General features: G+C 47.3%; 1 protein-coding gene across 1 annotated transcript; it reads right to left on the minus strand.

Annotated features, from left to right (window-relative positions):
* Positions 1-302: 302 nt before the first annotated feature.
* On the minus strand, positions 303-12,895 carry LOC149372130 (uncharacterized). The gene is made up of 7 exons (XM_089585815.1): positions 12,793-12,895; positions 10,543-10,657; positions 5,827-5,938; positions 3,729-3,847; positions 3,146-3,200; positions 1,380-1,513; positions 303-546 (listed from the first exon to the last, which is right to left on the minus strand). The coding sequence occupies exons 2-7, from the start codon at positions 10,639-10,641 to the stop codon at positions 394-396; spliced, it is 672 nt and encodes a 223-aa protein (XP_089441941.1). The 5' UTR covers positions 10,642-10,657; positions 12,793-12,895; the 3' UTR covers positions 303-393.
* Between the last annotated feature and the right edge of the window lie 892 nt (positions 12,896-13,787).

The following is a 13,787-nucleotide window of genomic DNA, read 5'->3' on the forward strand; positions in this document are numbered from 1 at the left end:
TGGGAGTGAAAGAAGAAAGAGAGAAAGAAGTGCCGTATTGGAGGTGTTCGGAATAATTTCGACCACTTGGGAATCCTTAACGTGCACTGACATCGCACAGAACACGGGCGCCTTTTGCGTTTCGCCTCCATCGAAACGCGGTCGCCGCGGTCGGGCTCGAACCCGGGACGCAGGCACGCAGGACGAGTGCCTTAACCACTGAGCCACCGCGGCGGGTTATTAAACTTAACAACCTGAAAAATCAACACAACATTCGATGCGCCGATGTCTCACAATCCGCACATGCCTTTATTCTATAGAGGTCATTTCTGCTGCGTACAGGCATAGGTGCCTGGTTTTTGGAAAGACATTGGCTTCTCTACAGCTGCCTGGTTTCCGGCACAGGCGGTTTATCTACTTAATGAGCGCCAGCGTGATCCCGTCCCCCACGGGCAGCATGCACGTGTGAACTCGCTCGTCCTTTGAGAGTTTGTCGTTGATCTTCCGAAGTGCGTCGATATAAGAATTGGTTTTGGTCTCGTCGTACACGCTTCCTTGCCAAAGGACCTGCAAGAGCAGAATTTACGAAACATATGTTCTCGTTATGATGTGATAACTGCCAGCGGAACTCATTTGCGACTATTTCGAAATTCCTGTTGCCTGTGGCGTCGTCTGCTGCCTGTTCCTTCATGACACGACCGACCGATCCAAAATACCTAAGTCGTCTCCGTGCGAGGGCTGTTGTACTAAGGAATTTTCCTTTATAAGGTTGCCCAGAGATATATATCGCAGCGATGCGCGCCATACCCTTCTCTAGTGGTCTTCCTGTATGTGGTAACGTTTCAGCATGTTTTTACTTCAAAGCAGTGACGGTTGGCTTTTTACTTGGTGCGACATGCACAATATTACACGGAAGCTTAAAGGCCCCGTGTCGCAGAAAATACGGCGTCGGCGTTGCCGTCGGCGTGACGGAAAAGTTAGGACTAGTCGATTACAACAGGCTCCTATAGATGGCGTCAGCCACATCAGCTGCGCATCGGAAACCCCTGGTCCTCGGATTCTTGGGACGCGAGTCAGAAACTCTACCGCTACGCCTCGCAGACACGTTCGTAAGGATTGGTTGGAGAGGGGCTTTATATGTATATGCCGTTTGCTATTTCACATAATTACTGTGGCTGTGAAAGAGGAAACAATGTCCGTGTCTGCGTGGACAAGAGGAACCGCTGTGGCGTCATATACTCTTAAAGGCGGAGTTTACGTGCCCCCTTAACTTTTTTCTCATTGAGCAGCACCGTCTCTGTTTCTATAGAACTACATAGATTTTCGGAGCATAGAGAACCATCGTGTATCCACTCCATTAGTTGCTGAGTGATAAACCAGGCACTTGGCGTTGGACTTACGTTGTCTAATGCCACGATTCCACCTTTCCTCACTAGCTTCAGGCAGCGTTCGTAGAAGTTGTCGTATTCTTGTTTTGCTGCGTCGATGAATGCAAAGTCAAAGCTTCCCGACTGTCCCTCGGAGATCAGAGTGTCTGAAGGTGGCGAGAAAAAAAAAGGAAAAGGTTACATGCTGGTTAAGAGCTAGCTGCCTTATTTCTATATTGAACAAAATGTTAACAAGAGTCAAAGATATCCAATAAATGACAGCAGTTTTAAATCATTTAAAGAGAAGTGCCTCCAAAACCTATTTTTGGCTGGTCACCGACAAGACGCCTTGCTGAATTGTTATACAGAGAAATTACACAACACTATCGTTCCCAACGAGCTAGATTTCCTCCAGCGGATAGATCCTTGTCCAGATACCAAGCCATCAACTGGCGCCGGTTACAAACTTACACCTTTCCAAACCCGGCCCTCTGGAGTCTTATGTACCCAGGGCAATTTTCAGAAACATGCGCAAACTGCGAACTTAGGGCCACCTTGGACCACATACTATGGGAATGTCCTCATGCTCCCCGGGAGGGACGAGGTATAAACACAAAAGATCAATGGGAGACCTTACTACTGAGCTCCGACCCGGCGACTCAGTTACAACTCGTCCGACTGGCCGAAGCCGCCGCCGAGAGTTAAGACCTTTCGGCCGTCGTCTAGGCGGGTAGCCCTCTGGCTACCCTCTTTCTGTTGGACAATAAAAGTTTTCCTATCCTATCCTTATAAATCATGCAGATAATAAATTGTATTATCAGCAAAATTCTTTTTTTATGCTGCGCATCATCGCAAATAAATGCATTCATTGGCTCTGAAACTTACGCACAGATAATTTTTTTCTTGTTTTTATAGTTTTTGTATGTTTTATGTGTTGTTATACTCGTATTTTCTTATTGCATTTTCTTTCGAAGAGAAGCAATGTACTGATACTGATCGCAGCCGCAGTTGAGTTCTGACTGCGCACCTTTCAGTTACACGTTGCCAATCCTATAGTGACAATGAAATTAAACTTTTTCATAGATCCCATAGTAGAGACATTTAGACTAAGGCGACGCTATCGGTTAGGGGCATAGTGGAATAGAGGGGGGGGGGGGGGGGGGGAGGACAATAACGCCCCTTTCTCTGGTCATTGTCTTGTGCCTGCGCACTGGCCCCCCATTATTCCCCTATGCCCCTAACCGATAGAGTCACCCTATTCTAAACGTCTTTAGTACACGGGCTACTTAACGTTATCAACGAACGTTATCACGCGATAAAAAGTCGATAGAGAGATAACGTGTTGAGCAAACCCAAGTGCGAGTGGCAGCATGAGCAGAAAAGCGAGCTTTCGGTCATGCAGACAATTTATTTTTCTGTCCCATTTCTAAACTCACTGCAGGTGAGAGGGAAAATATTCAGCCCGCTACGTGGGCGGAGTACGCATCGACGCTCTGAAGTACCAAACAGGCAGCCACAAAACTTTATCGCACTAAATGAGCACATAAAAAAGCCAGCCCTTCCGACAAGGAGCCTCCACATGCTCTCGCAGGCAATCACTTGAGAAGGCCGTACTGAACGCGTCGCGAAGCCGAAGTTTTTTTTCCTGCATCTAAGGTAACACGTAGAAGGCTGCGCGCTAATAAAGTCTCTCTGCTATCTCCAGCGTTCCTGGAAGCGTCAGTTAGGAAACTGCGTTCATCCCTCGTCCGCAGCACGTTTTGCAACAGCATGCTAAATGTAAATGTCGATGTGCTCACCCAGGGACTGCACGGCGTCGCCAATCCGCAAGTCGATTTTGTGATCGACGCCAGCCTGCGTTGAGCATGATGTGCATGTTCACAAATGAGCATCATTAGGCGTTGGTTTGTACGATAGAAAGAAAAGATAATAAGATGAATGAATGAATGAATGGGACGGAGCTTCGCATGTATGAGGGCCGTTCAAGTTCCCGTGAAACAGTGTTCAGAATCAAAATCAGTTTATTTAAACGAACAAACAGTACATACACATGTTTGTTTGTTCGTTTGTCCATGAAGTGTTGCCCATAAAAAGTTCCAAACTCATTGCAGTCGAATAAAAGTTCTATTAATGCGATATTATTAGATTCCTTATCGGGCCAGAATGCGTCGTTGGTCATAAAATTCGCCCTTTGGCTGGAGGGAAGTGACGTTACCAGACCGGAAGTGACGTCACTTGTGGTAAATTCATCAACAGTTTCTAATGCTATCGCATTGTAAGCACATAGTGCAGTTACGTGTCCCTAGGAAATTTTTACATAATAAATGCTTAAAAAATCAATAATCTTTGTTAATATCGGACTTATACAAAGTTGGAACGCACCTCTTTAAAGAAGGGCTTCCCTATGTCGGCGTATTCTTGGCTGTTGTCGAGGCCAACCACGACGCCGTCTGGCGGCAGTGCTAGGGCCGCTGACAACGCGCTGAGGCCAGTGAACACCCCTGCAAGAGATCAGCATCACCTCAAACATGACTCTCGATACGACTCCGCAGTGCCGAGTTTATAACTCAGGCGAACTGTTCAACTCTCACCCTTAGGCTTAAAAAACCTACAGTACACAGTCTGTAGGCTGTCTACAGAGCGTTTAAAGACAGTTTTGCAGCTCCCACAACCCCAGAAAGCGACCTTCTATAGCAAACTGTTTTCTGGGAATGACGGACAGATTACGGTCAAGGATATTACTCGGTCACTCCAGCGCTGACTATACAGCGAAAGAGAAATGGAGGTGACACTGTGTTAGGTCATAGCGTGGGTTAAGGCCTATATATGCGAAATGGTCATCCTCCGCTTTCCATTCATACATCCCTGGGAGTCCCCGTAACCCTCTTGGCGCACTGGAGCAGCGGTTAAGCGATGCGCCACTGACCTGCGATAGCAGGCACTCCCAGCGGAGGTCCTTATGCGACCCAGTTTAGGTTGCTTCTCCGGCGATTTTTTTTTTCGTCTATTTTTCGCTAGCGGTCAACGACGTCGACGACGACGCCGGCTTTTCTGCGACACGGGCTCCTTAACGTTGTCGCGTTAAAACGCAGCTTATCGTTAAACCGTACACGAATGGAACCCTGCAGCTGGTGGAAATGGCGCGAGGCCTCGTGACACTGACCGTAATAGAACGATCGCTTTACGACCCCAGCTGCGTGGAAACTGTCGCCAGACGTCGATGTCAGCCACGTGCAGAAAGCGGGACATCATGCGTAGTGCCAATGCTCATTAGTTACACCCGAAAGTGGTTCTTTGCTCCGCGGTTACCGGGAGCTTATTTAACGGGACGCACTGCCACGTCATTAAGTTTTCCAGCGCCTCTCGTTATATCCGAGTATGCACTCTATAACCTGAGAATAGGCGTTAGAAACGCCTTAGTTCATTCATAAGGCGGCTCTATTGAGTATCCGTAAAGGATGTAACTCAACTAAATTTATTGTCACGGATGGTGTGACGACAGTCGCGGGCAGTGTGGACTAAGGAGGGCAGGCTGCCATAGCAGTCGTCAAAAAAAAAAAAAGAAAAGCTTATTAGGTGAATGTGTCCTCACAAAGACTTGACCAATTATGCAGCAACTGCACTCACCGAAGGTTACAGTGCCGCTCGCCGCGCTGAACTTGAATGTGACGACGAACTTTCGCGATGATCGAGGCGCTTAAATCACCGACAAGCGTCTCGAACATCGTAGAAACAGTCACGCGTAATCATGACTTTTCCAGAGCCCTCTGGCTGAATCTCGAGTAGGCAACAAAATGATTAACAATAGAAAACTAGCGCAGCATAAAAGACGAAAGACAGTGCTCATTAGCATTCGTGCTGTTCGCTTTCTTTATTATTGAGTTATGCATCAACAAGCCAAGCTGCTGAACTGTATGATGAACTATATTAAAGGCTAGTTCTAAACGAACTAATTTAAAACAAGTGTAAAAAGTTCACCAGAAACAGTGTGTCGTATTGTTCGTGATCTTAGCTTGGTTTCCAGAAAGCCATGCCTGGCTAATTCCTAAACCACGTGTATACGTGAACCAAGGAAAGCCATGTGACCATGGGACTTATTACTGATGTATACTGCATCCTAAATATGAGCATATGTAACGCTGGTCGAAGACCTGATGCAGTCGCGCTCTCGAGTTGTCCCCTCAGTCTCTGTAGCTTTCGTTTACAGGAAACATTAAGCACGATTCGTTGACGTCAGTCTAGCATTTGCAAACATATCTTCCTATTATACCTTGGTAGTACTGTACAGGAAAACGTGGGGTAAAGCGTACTGTGCACGCGAAGGCAATCTTTCCCACGAAAATATATTCACGTAAAACTTTCTCAGTGGTAAATCCGCGGAATGAAATTTGCCTTCTGAGCACGGACAGGTTAGCACTTAATAACAAAAACAAACTTAAAACCAAACCCAATTGTGTGAACACCCAGAAGGCTTCCTTACCTATCTCCAGGTATCTTTTGGCACCCGTTGAGCGCAGAAGAAGCTCGAACAAACTCAGAGAAGACGGGTCAGACAGCATGAACCCGTGGTTGCCCAGGAGCTCCCAGGTTTTCTGTTGTGTCGCGTGAAGTTGTGAAAAGGTTTCCCCGTCAGTTAAAAAAAACAAAAAAAAAGGCATTTTATTCCGTAGCCGTAGCACTACACAGAAGAGAAATGCCCGCAGGTAAAGAACCCCAGGTGGTCTAAATTAATCCTGAGTAATCCACTACGGAGTCCCTGATAAGCCATATGTCGTTTCGAGATATGAAACCCCATACCATACCATACCATACCACACCATACCATACCATACCATACCATACCATACCATACCATACCATACCATACCATACCATACCATACCATACCATACCATACCATACCATACCATACCATACCATACCGTACCATACCATACATCCCGGCCGCGGCGGTCGAATTTCGATGAAGGCGATATTCTAGAGGCCCTTGTGCTGTGCGATGTCGGTGCACGTTAAAGAAGCTCAGGCGGTCGAAATTTCCGGAGCCTTTCACTACGGCCTCCCTCATAGCCTGAGTTGCTTCGGGACGTTAAACCCCAATAAAACAACCAAACCATACCATACTAAAAAGAAATGGCAAGATCGACTTGAACAATTAGCCATTGCCGCCATGCAAGTTTCGTGCTCATCGTCATCATTGTCGCCTTCCAGGTGTAAAGTCAGAAAAGCTTCCTCATCCATAGACAATGCACTGCTGGTATTAGCTCTCATGATCGCATGCTCGAATTCCGAAGAGGCTGCCTTGATGATGGCTCTACTTGGCTGAGCCTTTCCCCTCGGGAGCCGGGGTTGAGTCAGGCGGGCACCAGAAGTGGTGAAAATGAAAAGCGGAATCGACAGAGGCAGCATCAGCTGAGAAATCTAGCATCAGTGTTGCTGCCATTAAGGAAGCCAAGCCGTATGCTGCGGAAGAAATGCAAGTCGCTCTTGGTGCGTGTTTACCTGATTACAGCAACATAGTCAACCGCTCGAGAGGAAGGTGGATGTCAAATTTTTTATCGGAGCATTGGACAAGTCATCTTATAGTTGTACACTTATTATCGGTGATTTATATGCACCGACCGTGCTGTTTCACATAAATAATGTTGTGCTATCCGTCTGTATGCTTGTCCTAACTATATTGTCCTAACTATTGTCCTATTGTCCTAACGTATACATTTGGCAGGCTACATTCATTTGGGGGGATATAAATTCCGTTTGCAGTAATGAGGACCTCTCTACGTGACGTACCTTTACTACAGCGCTACTTTTATGCTTATCTCTTTCTGAACTCAACAATGTTGACCTTAGTCGACAGAAGGGCCATAGTATTTGATTCGCCCCATCTCCGTTATCCAGCGCTCGGCTTGAACGGATTAACCTTACTGCTAAATATTCTACGTTTGCACGACTAGTGGGTACGATGTATATGATGAAGGTGAAGAAACTTTATTTCCGCCAGAAGAAGACCCGTGCCCCTCCGGGTCCGCACGCAGGCGTCCTGGGAGGGGCAGCGTCGCAGCTGGAAGACTAGCAACGATATAGTCGCGCAGCTTCTGCTGCCAGGCGAGTAGCGTATCGTTGTATGCTAGGTCGGCACTACTGAGTATGGTCTCCCATTACTCTGCATTATTATTTCTGCCATATCCAGGGGCACTGGGGCATCTCCATAGTATGTGTTCGAGTGTAGCGGTATGCCCGCAGAACTCGCAGACCTCCGCATCCTCCCTCGCGTCACCTCCTGTCCAGCTCCTCCAGAGCGGGGATGCGAAATTTCTAGTATGGAGTCTTCTCCAGTCATAGGCCTCAGCCGAGCTAAGCGATCTATCCGGAAGAGGATAGCTCCCTTTGCTCTTTTTCTGATTGTCTGTGATGCTATTAAATGTGTTGGTTTCCTCTTTAGTGCTGAATTTATATGAGGTGTCCACGGCTCCCCGGGGTAAATAGGAGCAGGCGAGCCTGTGGGCGGCCTCGTTTCCAACCAGACCCGAGTGGGCTGGGGTACAGATGATTAGAATATTGTGGGCTGGGATGAAGTCTTTTAGATATTTAGCCGCCATTTCGTGAATGCGTCCCTTGCTGTAGTTTCTAATTGCGGCTTTGCAGTCGCTTACTACGTATTTGGTACCTCCTACAAACACAACCTCCTCCGCCACAACGGGTTTTAAGTCAAGGTGTCGTACAACGCCTAACGTTCTGCCTGTTTCTCCGACGGCTACGGAGACGGTGTCTCCTAGCGTGCCTACCGCGACATCAGTGTAGGCCACGGTTCCCAGTGGCATCTTGCCTAGCTTAGTAGCCAGCTGTGCGACCCTGCTTTTCCATCTGCCGGTGTCGCGGATGGGATGCATGTTTCTCGGTATGGGAGCGGTAATACGATGCTCTCTTATTTCTCTTCCGAGATCTGTTCTAGTGTTTACTGTGTTATCTACGATTACCCATTTCGCAAGCTCTAGGTATTTCCTTCCTGCGGGTGTGGATGATAGCCTTTCGATTTGCGATGTTCTAACCGCTTCAGTAAGTCCTCCCCAATTGTTATGCAGGCCCATTTTCTCCAGTATATCATTGGACGTGGAAATGGGCAGCCCTAGCACTCGTTTGGCACATTTCCTGATGATAGCATATAATTCTTTAGCGATCATTGCACGGTGGCCATTCGGACAGGGATGTCCGACCGGCATTTACTTCACCATCACCGGGACCTGTGGGACATGAACAGAACAATTTCCTGCCATTATGTAAAGTGTTCAATCAGGTTGTGACTGCCTGCTTACGACACGGGTTGGTGCATCAAGATCATTAAGTCAGCGCCCTTGTTTTCAGTGTCAACATTGCTTTCACAGCTGCATCAATACAGCACGGAACAGTATCAGGATGCACCTTTTGCTCACCTCTTCCTCCCCTAGTGAGCATACTGCATATCTGTCAATTAGCCGCTCAACCCTTCATCTTTTGCTCAGCATTCAGTCTCTCCTGTAGCGTATATATTATTCAGTTAGCCGTTCGACCTTAGCCTATCAAAACCGACGTATTCTTTCTTTTGAGTTCTGAACTCATCGTGAATTTTTGTACACCTATGTTAAATTCCTTCCGCGGCCTGGAATCTATTCCGCGATTGATTTAGTTTTATATGGCGAACGCGTTTCTACTGCTGTATTGTTCTTTTGATGCTTCGCATAACGATGAGGAAAACCTCGAATATATAAGAGAGGCACGTTCAAAGCGTTCATGAAAGATACACAAAAGTACAGAAATGAACTAGATGAAAGTCGTACGTGCTTATGAGCCGTTGCTCTCAATAAAATAGAAGGATTTTCAAAAAGTTACCGCGGAATTTCGCATGGGATTGGAACAGTCAGCCGAACACCCCGAGGGACATAGTGTTCTGGTGAATGCGTTCTGCATGGAGGCTTCTGACAATGAGAGGAGCTCTCCTGTTCGACTGGACGCATCTGCCGTCGTCATGGACATAGCGGCAAAGCTGCAGCCAAGCTAGTTAATCGAGTTACATGCAGTGTACTGAAAGCTCGCAACACCCGGTAGGTGTTGGTTTGTCAGCACCCACACGATGATGAAGGCTTTCAGTACACTGCATGTAATTCGTTTAACCGGCTTAACATCTTAGCCTCCTTCACATCATACAACCCACACTCTACCCTGACAAATACACATTTTGCGGCGCCTCTTCCACTCTGTCTCACACCACACCACATGGACTTGCCCAAAAGTACAAGCAGCCCCAGTAATCCCAAACCCCACCCTGAGCGGTGGGAGGCCGCACTGAGCATTTCTAGTCTAAAAGACCAACGGCAGCAGGTGCACCAGGCCCAGCTGACAACAAAAGCTATAGGAGTCTTGGACTGAGGGCTCCAACCCGCACAGGGGACTTCCTTTTTAGCTAATAAATGTCTTTCACCACCACCAGCCGCGTCACTGGAGTCTCATAGATCCAGGACACCTGAAACAGAGAAGGCGCGAATGGACAAGAATGGAGGCGAATGGAGGACAAGAAGGAACGTTAGCCAACCGGACAGGCGCTTTACGTTCCGTCTTGGCCTCGTCCCATTCGCGCCTTCTCTGTTTCCAACATTGCTACGAACCAACTAGCCCAAACCAAAGTACTTCGACGTGAACTGCCGAAAAAAGAGCTGTTTTATTCACTGTGCAAACATTTTCGTATTCAGAAATTCCGGAGAAAAGCATTTTTCAGCGGGAAGCATTTTATGAACGCAGTTTTGTCACATATCGTATGATTACCCTATAAAAATAAGTAAATCCGCAGATTTAACCTCGGGCTTATAGTTTTTTGCTATTAATGCTTTTGCTATCGTCAAACACGTTTCCCATTAGTTTTCTATGGGTATATACTCGATGCGAGTGAAGGACAATCTTTAAAAGAAAGATTTTGCAACGCATCGGAAGATTAGACCATTACCTTCAATATTTCCTCAGCAGATCTTATAAGGTTTCACACTTGCCTCATATTTAAAATTGATGTCCACGAATCCTGGACTTTCAGGATGCAAGATGGACAATGGGAACTGCAACGCAATGTCTCGTAATTGTTTTGTACCCATGCGAAGTGCCCAGATAAGTATCTAAAGTCCTGCACGAGCCGGAGCTCGTGGCACACTTGGGTTCATGAAAACGTGATTACCGAACGCAGTTTCTCCACGACGGGGTGAAGGGTCGTGTGTCGAAGGATGTACTCCCCGGCGTCGCCAGCGTACAGAGAAGTCTTAGCGAAAGCGTCCATGGTGCGCCAAGGTTATCTGGAAGAAGCGAAACCGTTATACTGCGGAGGTCACTGAGGCGGTCTCTGTCTGTGTGTTACCCTTGTTCTGCGCTTCCTTAATGACGCCTCTGAGTGCTGTGAATATATTGAAGCAAATGAGCATGCTCGCTTAGGGGGGCATATATTTGATTCCTTGCACTGGCAGCGTATGAACCATGCTCATAGTTCAAGGGGAAATATTGGAGGGGACTCACAATAAGCTCCGCCTTAAGGGTACGACGAGATAGCGTATTGGGTTAATTCCCATATATGCGGAAGGTCATTCTCTACTTTACGTTCATAGATCCCTGGGAGCCCTCATGCCCCACCTGGCACAGTGCTTTTGCCTTCTGCCTTGGTGGGCAGCTTGTGATGACGCCGCAAGATCACGTGACCTAGGTGGCTGTACCTTCCTCCTAGGTTGCTCTCTGGGGACCACCTGCCAGAGCCATGCTCATGATTTTTCGCTCACAACATCGACGCCGACAGCGTCTACACTGGATTTTCTTGTGAACGCGGGGCATTTAACATTATCGCGTTGAAATTATTTTTAGTTTCTAAGCACTGCCGCGCATTCACCTTCGCGCATTCAGCTTTAGCTCGCAAGAAAAGTACACCTTCACGTGCGAAACTGCGAAAGTCACACCGCGGATTCACAACCTCCCGCTTACCTTTCTATGAGCGCCTAAAGATCAGCAGTGTCTAAAGTGGGCTGACCAGAAGCGACAATTAGTGAAACTTGCTCTCAGATATGCAGCTAAGTATGCCGCATTATCGAATAGGGTGAGATTAAGAAGTTTGCGGGGATGCGGTGACCGCAACTGGCGAAGGACAGGGTTAATTGGAGAGACAAGGGAGAGACCTTTGTCCTGCAGTGGGCGTAGTCAGGCTGATGATGATGATGATGGTGATGCCGCGTTATAACAATATCTTTCCTATACGTCCTCAAGGGCAGATGTTTTCGAAGTGCGTCACGTATTTGAACGCACATAGTGAATAGGATAGGAAAAAAATGAATACTAAAAGAATATGATATGGGAAAGTGAAACGGAAACAAAACGTGAAGAAAAAAAAAAAAACACGCGTTATCTGCATTGTGATGCGTGTAAAAATGCTCCTCATTGCTCAAGAGGGACCCCGTCTATGCGTATATACAAACAGGAAAAACATTCAGAGTAAACGTTAGCGACAAGCCAGTCGAATCCATGAAGATAACGGTGGAATATGAAGCGCCATTCCTGAGTCCTCGCGCGTTTCGACTGTTTCTGAGGAACAAATAAAGGAAAGGAAAATCCTGCAAATTGCATATGTTGAAAAGTGGGTGACTGTTTCGAAATGGCTACAATTATTCACGGTGCAAACAGCAGTTATGCTGATACAGCTCCTCTAGACAGCGAAATACGAATATGGTGCTCGTTCTTTTCTTTTCCATCTGGTACTAAAATAGGACGGCTGCATTTTCTAACTGCTATGCTTTCGTTTAGGCCAACTGCGGCGGTGGTTCACTTGCTGTAGTGTTAGGCTGCTGAGCCGTGGCATCGAAACCTTCGGGACGTAAGGCCCCAAATCCTTATCGACAGGGGGCCATCCTCTACAACTACCTCCATCCAGCCCTTTCCTAGGACTGTACGATGACAGGCTAGATAGAACCGGCTAAAAAGAGGACAGTTCTCACCACAACACAAACAACCATACTCCTCGAACGGCATAGACTGGAGGAGGATACAAAACTAGCACATTTCCTGAACTTCATGTTTAGTCCCACAAAATATTCAGATTATACTCTCCTTGGGGCGGAGTAAGCCACACGCTCTATCGTACCTCTAGGGAATGCCGGGCCAAACCAGACAAAACTCTAACAGTGCCACACTCGACACACAAGCAGTGGGAAACGGCCCTGAGCAGCGCCAACGTGGATCAGCAAGCGTGGATCATCCAGCTGATCCGCAAGACATGTAGCTGCCGCCAGCGGAGCCCTGGACTAGCGGTGTACCGACCAGCCAGCTACCGCAAATCCTTCTTTTGGCTAAAGTTTTCTTTCTCTCTCTCTAGCTACCTTCAATCATTCAATTCGATCCATATATAGCTCTATCCACAGTGACAAAAGGGATCTCTCGCATCGAAGCAATTTACCTGTTGAAAGTGGAATGTATCGTTTCGTAGCAAGTCCTCTGCACCGTAAGAAGCCGCCGGCTAGACGAGGAACAGCACATGCGATGAGCTGGGGAGAGTATACTTTACTGGCAGATGTCCTGAGCTGTGTGTACGTATAGCGATTGGCTGGAGGCGTTGGCTGACAGGAAATGGATTCGCACTGGAAACAGAGCCTGGCGGGTAAACGCGCTGCGCTCTGTAACCAGGTGTTCTACGCCCGGGCAGGCTTCGCCTCCCCAGTACGCTTTCACGGCAGGGCAGGATGTGCAGATGGCTTGGCTACATGCCAGTAGAGGAGGACAGTGCCTTTGCTTTGCGCCAGTGGCAAAATTACGCCTATTTCCACAAGCAGACACTGTACACGAGCTTCAAAAGTTCGACCGCAAAGATGCGTCTCGTTATCTGAAATCCGCATGACATTCCGCATGCACGATTTTGAGCATAGTGTCAAATGTGACTCGCGATTAACTTTTTCAGGAATACTATGGCAAAGCTCTTACTCCGCAATGGCAACGAGCCTTCCAGCGAAAAAATAGAAAACGCCTCGAAATTTTATACGCGCGAGTGAATGGTGTGGTGGAGGACGGCTAAAGACTCATACTATATGCGAAGGTTTGCGAGTTACTTTCGGACTTCAGCTTTTAAATAGTCTTATAGGCAGTCATGGTGCGTACCCACGTGTGTGCGTCGGGGAGGGGGGGAGGAAGGAGGGGAGAGGATGCGTTCGCTGGCTCTTGTATTAATGTGCAGGTGTGTGCGAATAGCACTTTTCAAAACCGAATCGAATACGAATAGTGCAGCGTTGCTATAGCCCACTTCGAAGTGCAAGTATTCGCACGTAAATTGCACACTATTCGAAATCGAATACGAATAGTGCAGCTAACGACCGAATCAAATACGGATCGAAAAGTGAATTACCCGAATCGAATGCGAATAAAATATTCGTTGAAATAATTGATAGAACTTGTGGCGTG

Source organism: Amblyomma mixtum, chromosome 1 (assembly GCF_055824585.1).
Source record: "Amblyomma mixtum isolate Tamu chromosome 1, ASM5582458v1, whole genome shotgun sequence".
Classification (NCBI taxonomy): Eukaryota; Metazoa; Arthropoda; class Arachnida; order Ixodida; family Ixodidae; genus Amblyomma; species Amblyomma mixtum.

Coding starts and splice junctions, on each gene's coding strand:
- LOC149372130 (XM_089585815.1), bottom strand. CDS start 10,641: ATGGACGCTTTCGCTAAGACTTCTCTGTACGCTGGCGACGCCGGGGAG. Junction 5,939..10,542: donor TCGTGGAGAAACTGCGTTCG/GTAATCACGTTT, acceptor GCGACACAACAG/AAAACCTGGGAGCTCCTGGG. Junction 1,514..3,145: donor CGACGCCGTGCAGTCCCTGG/GTGAGCACATCG, acceptor CGCCACCTTCAG/ACACTCTGATCTCCGAGGGA.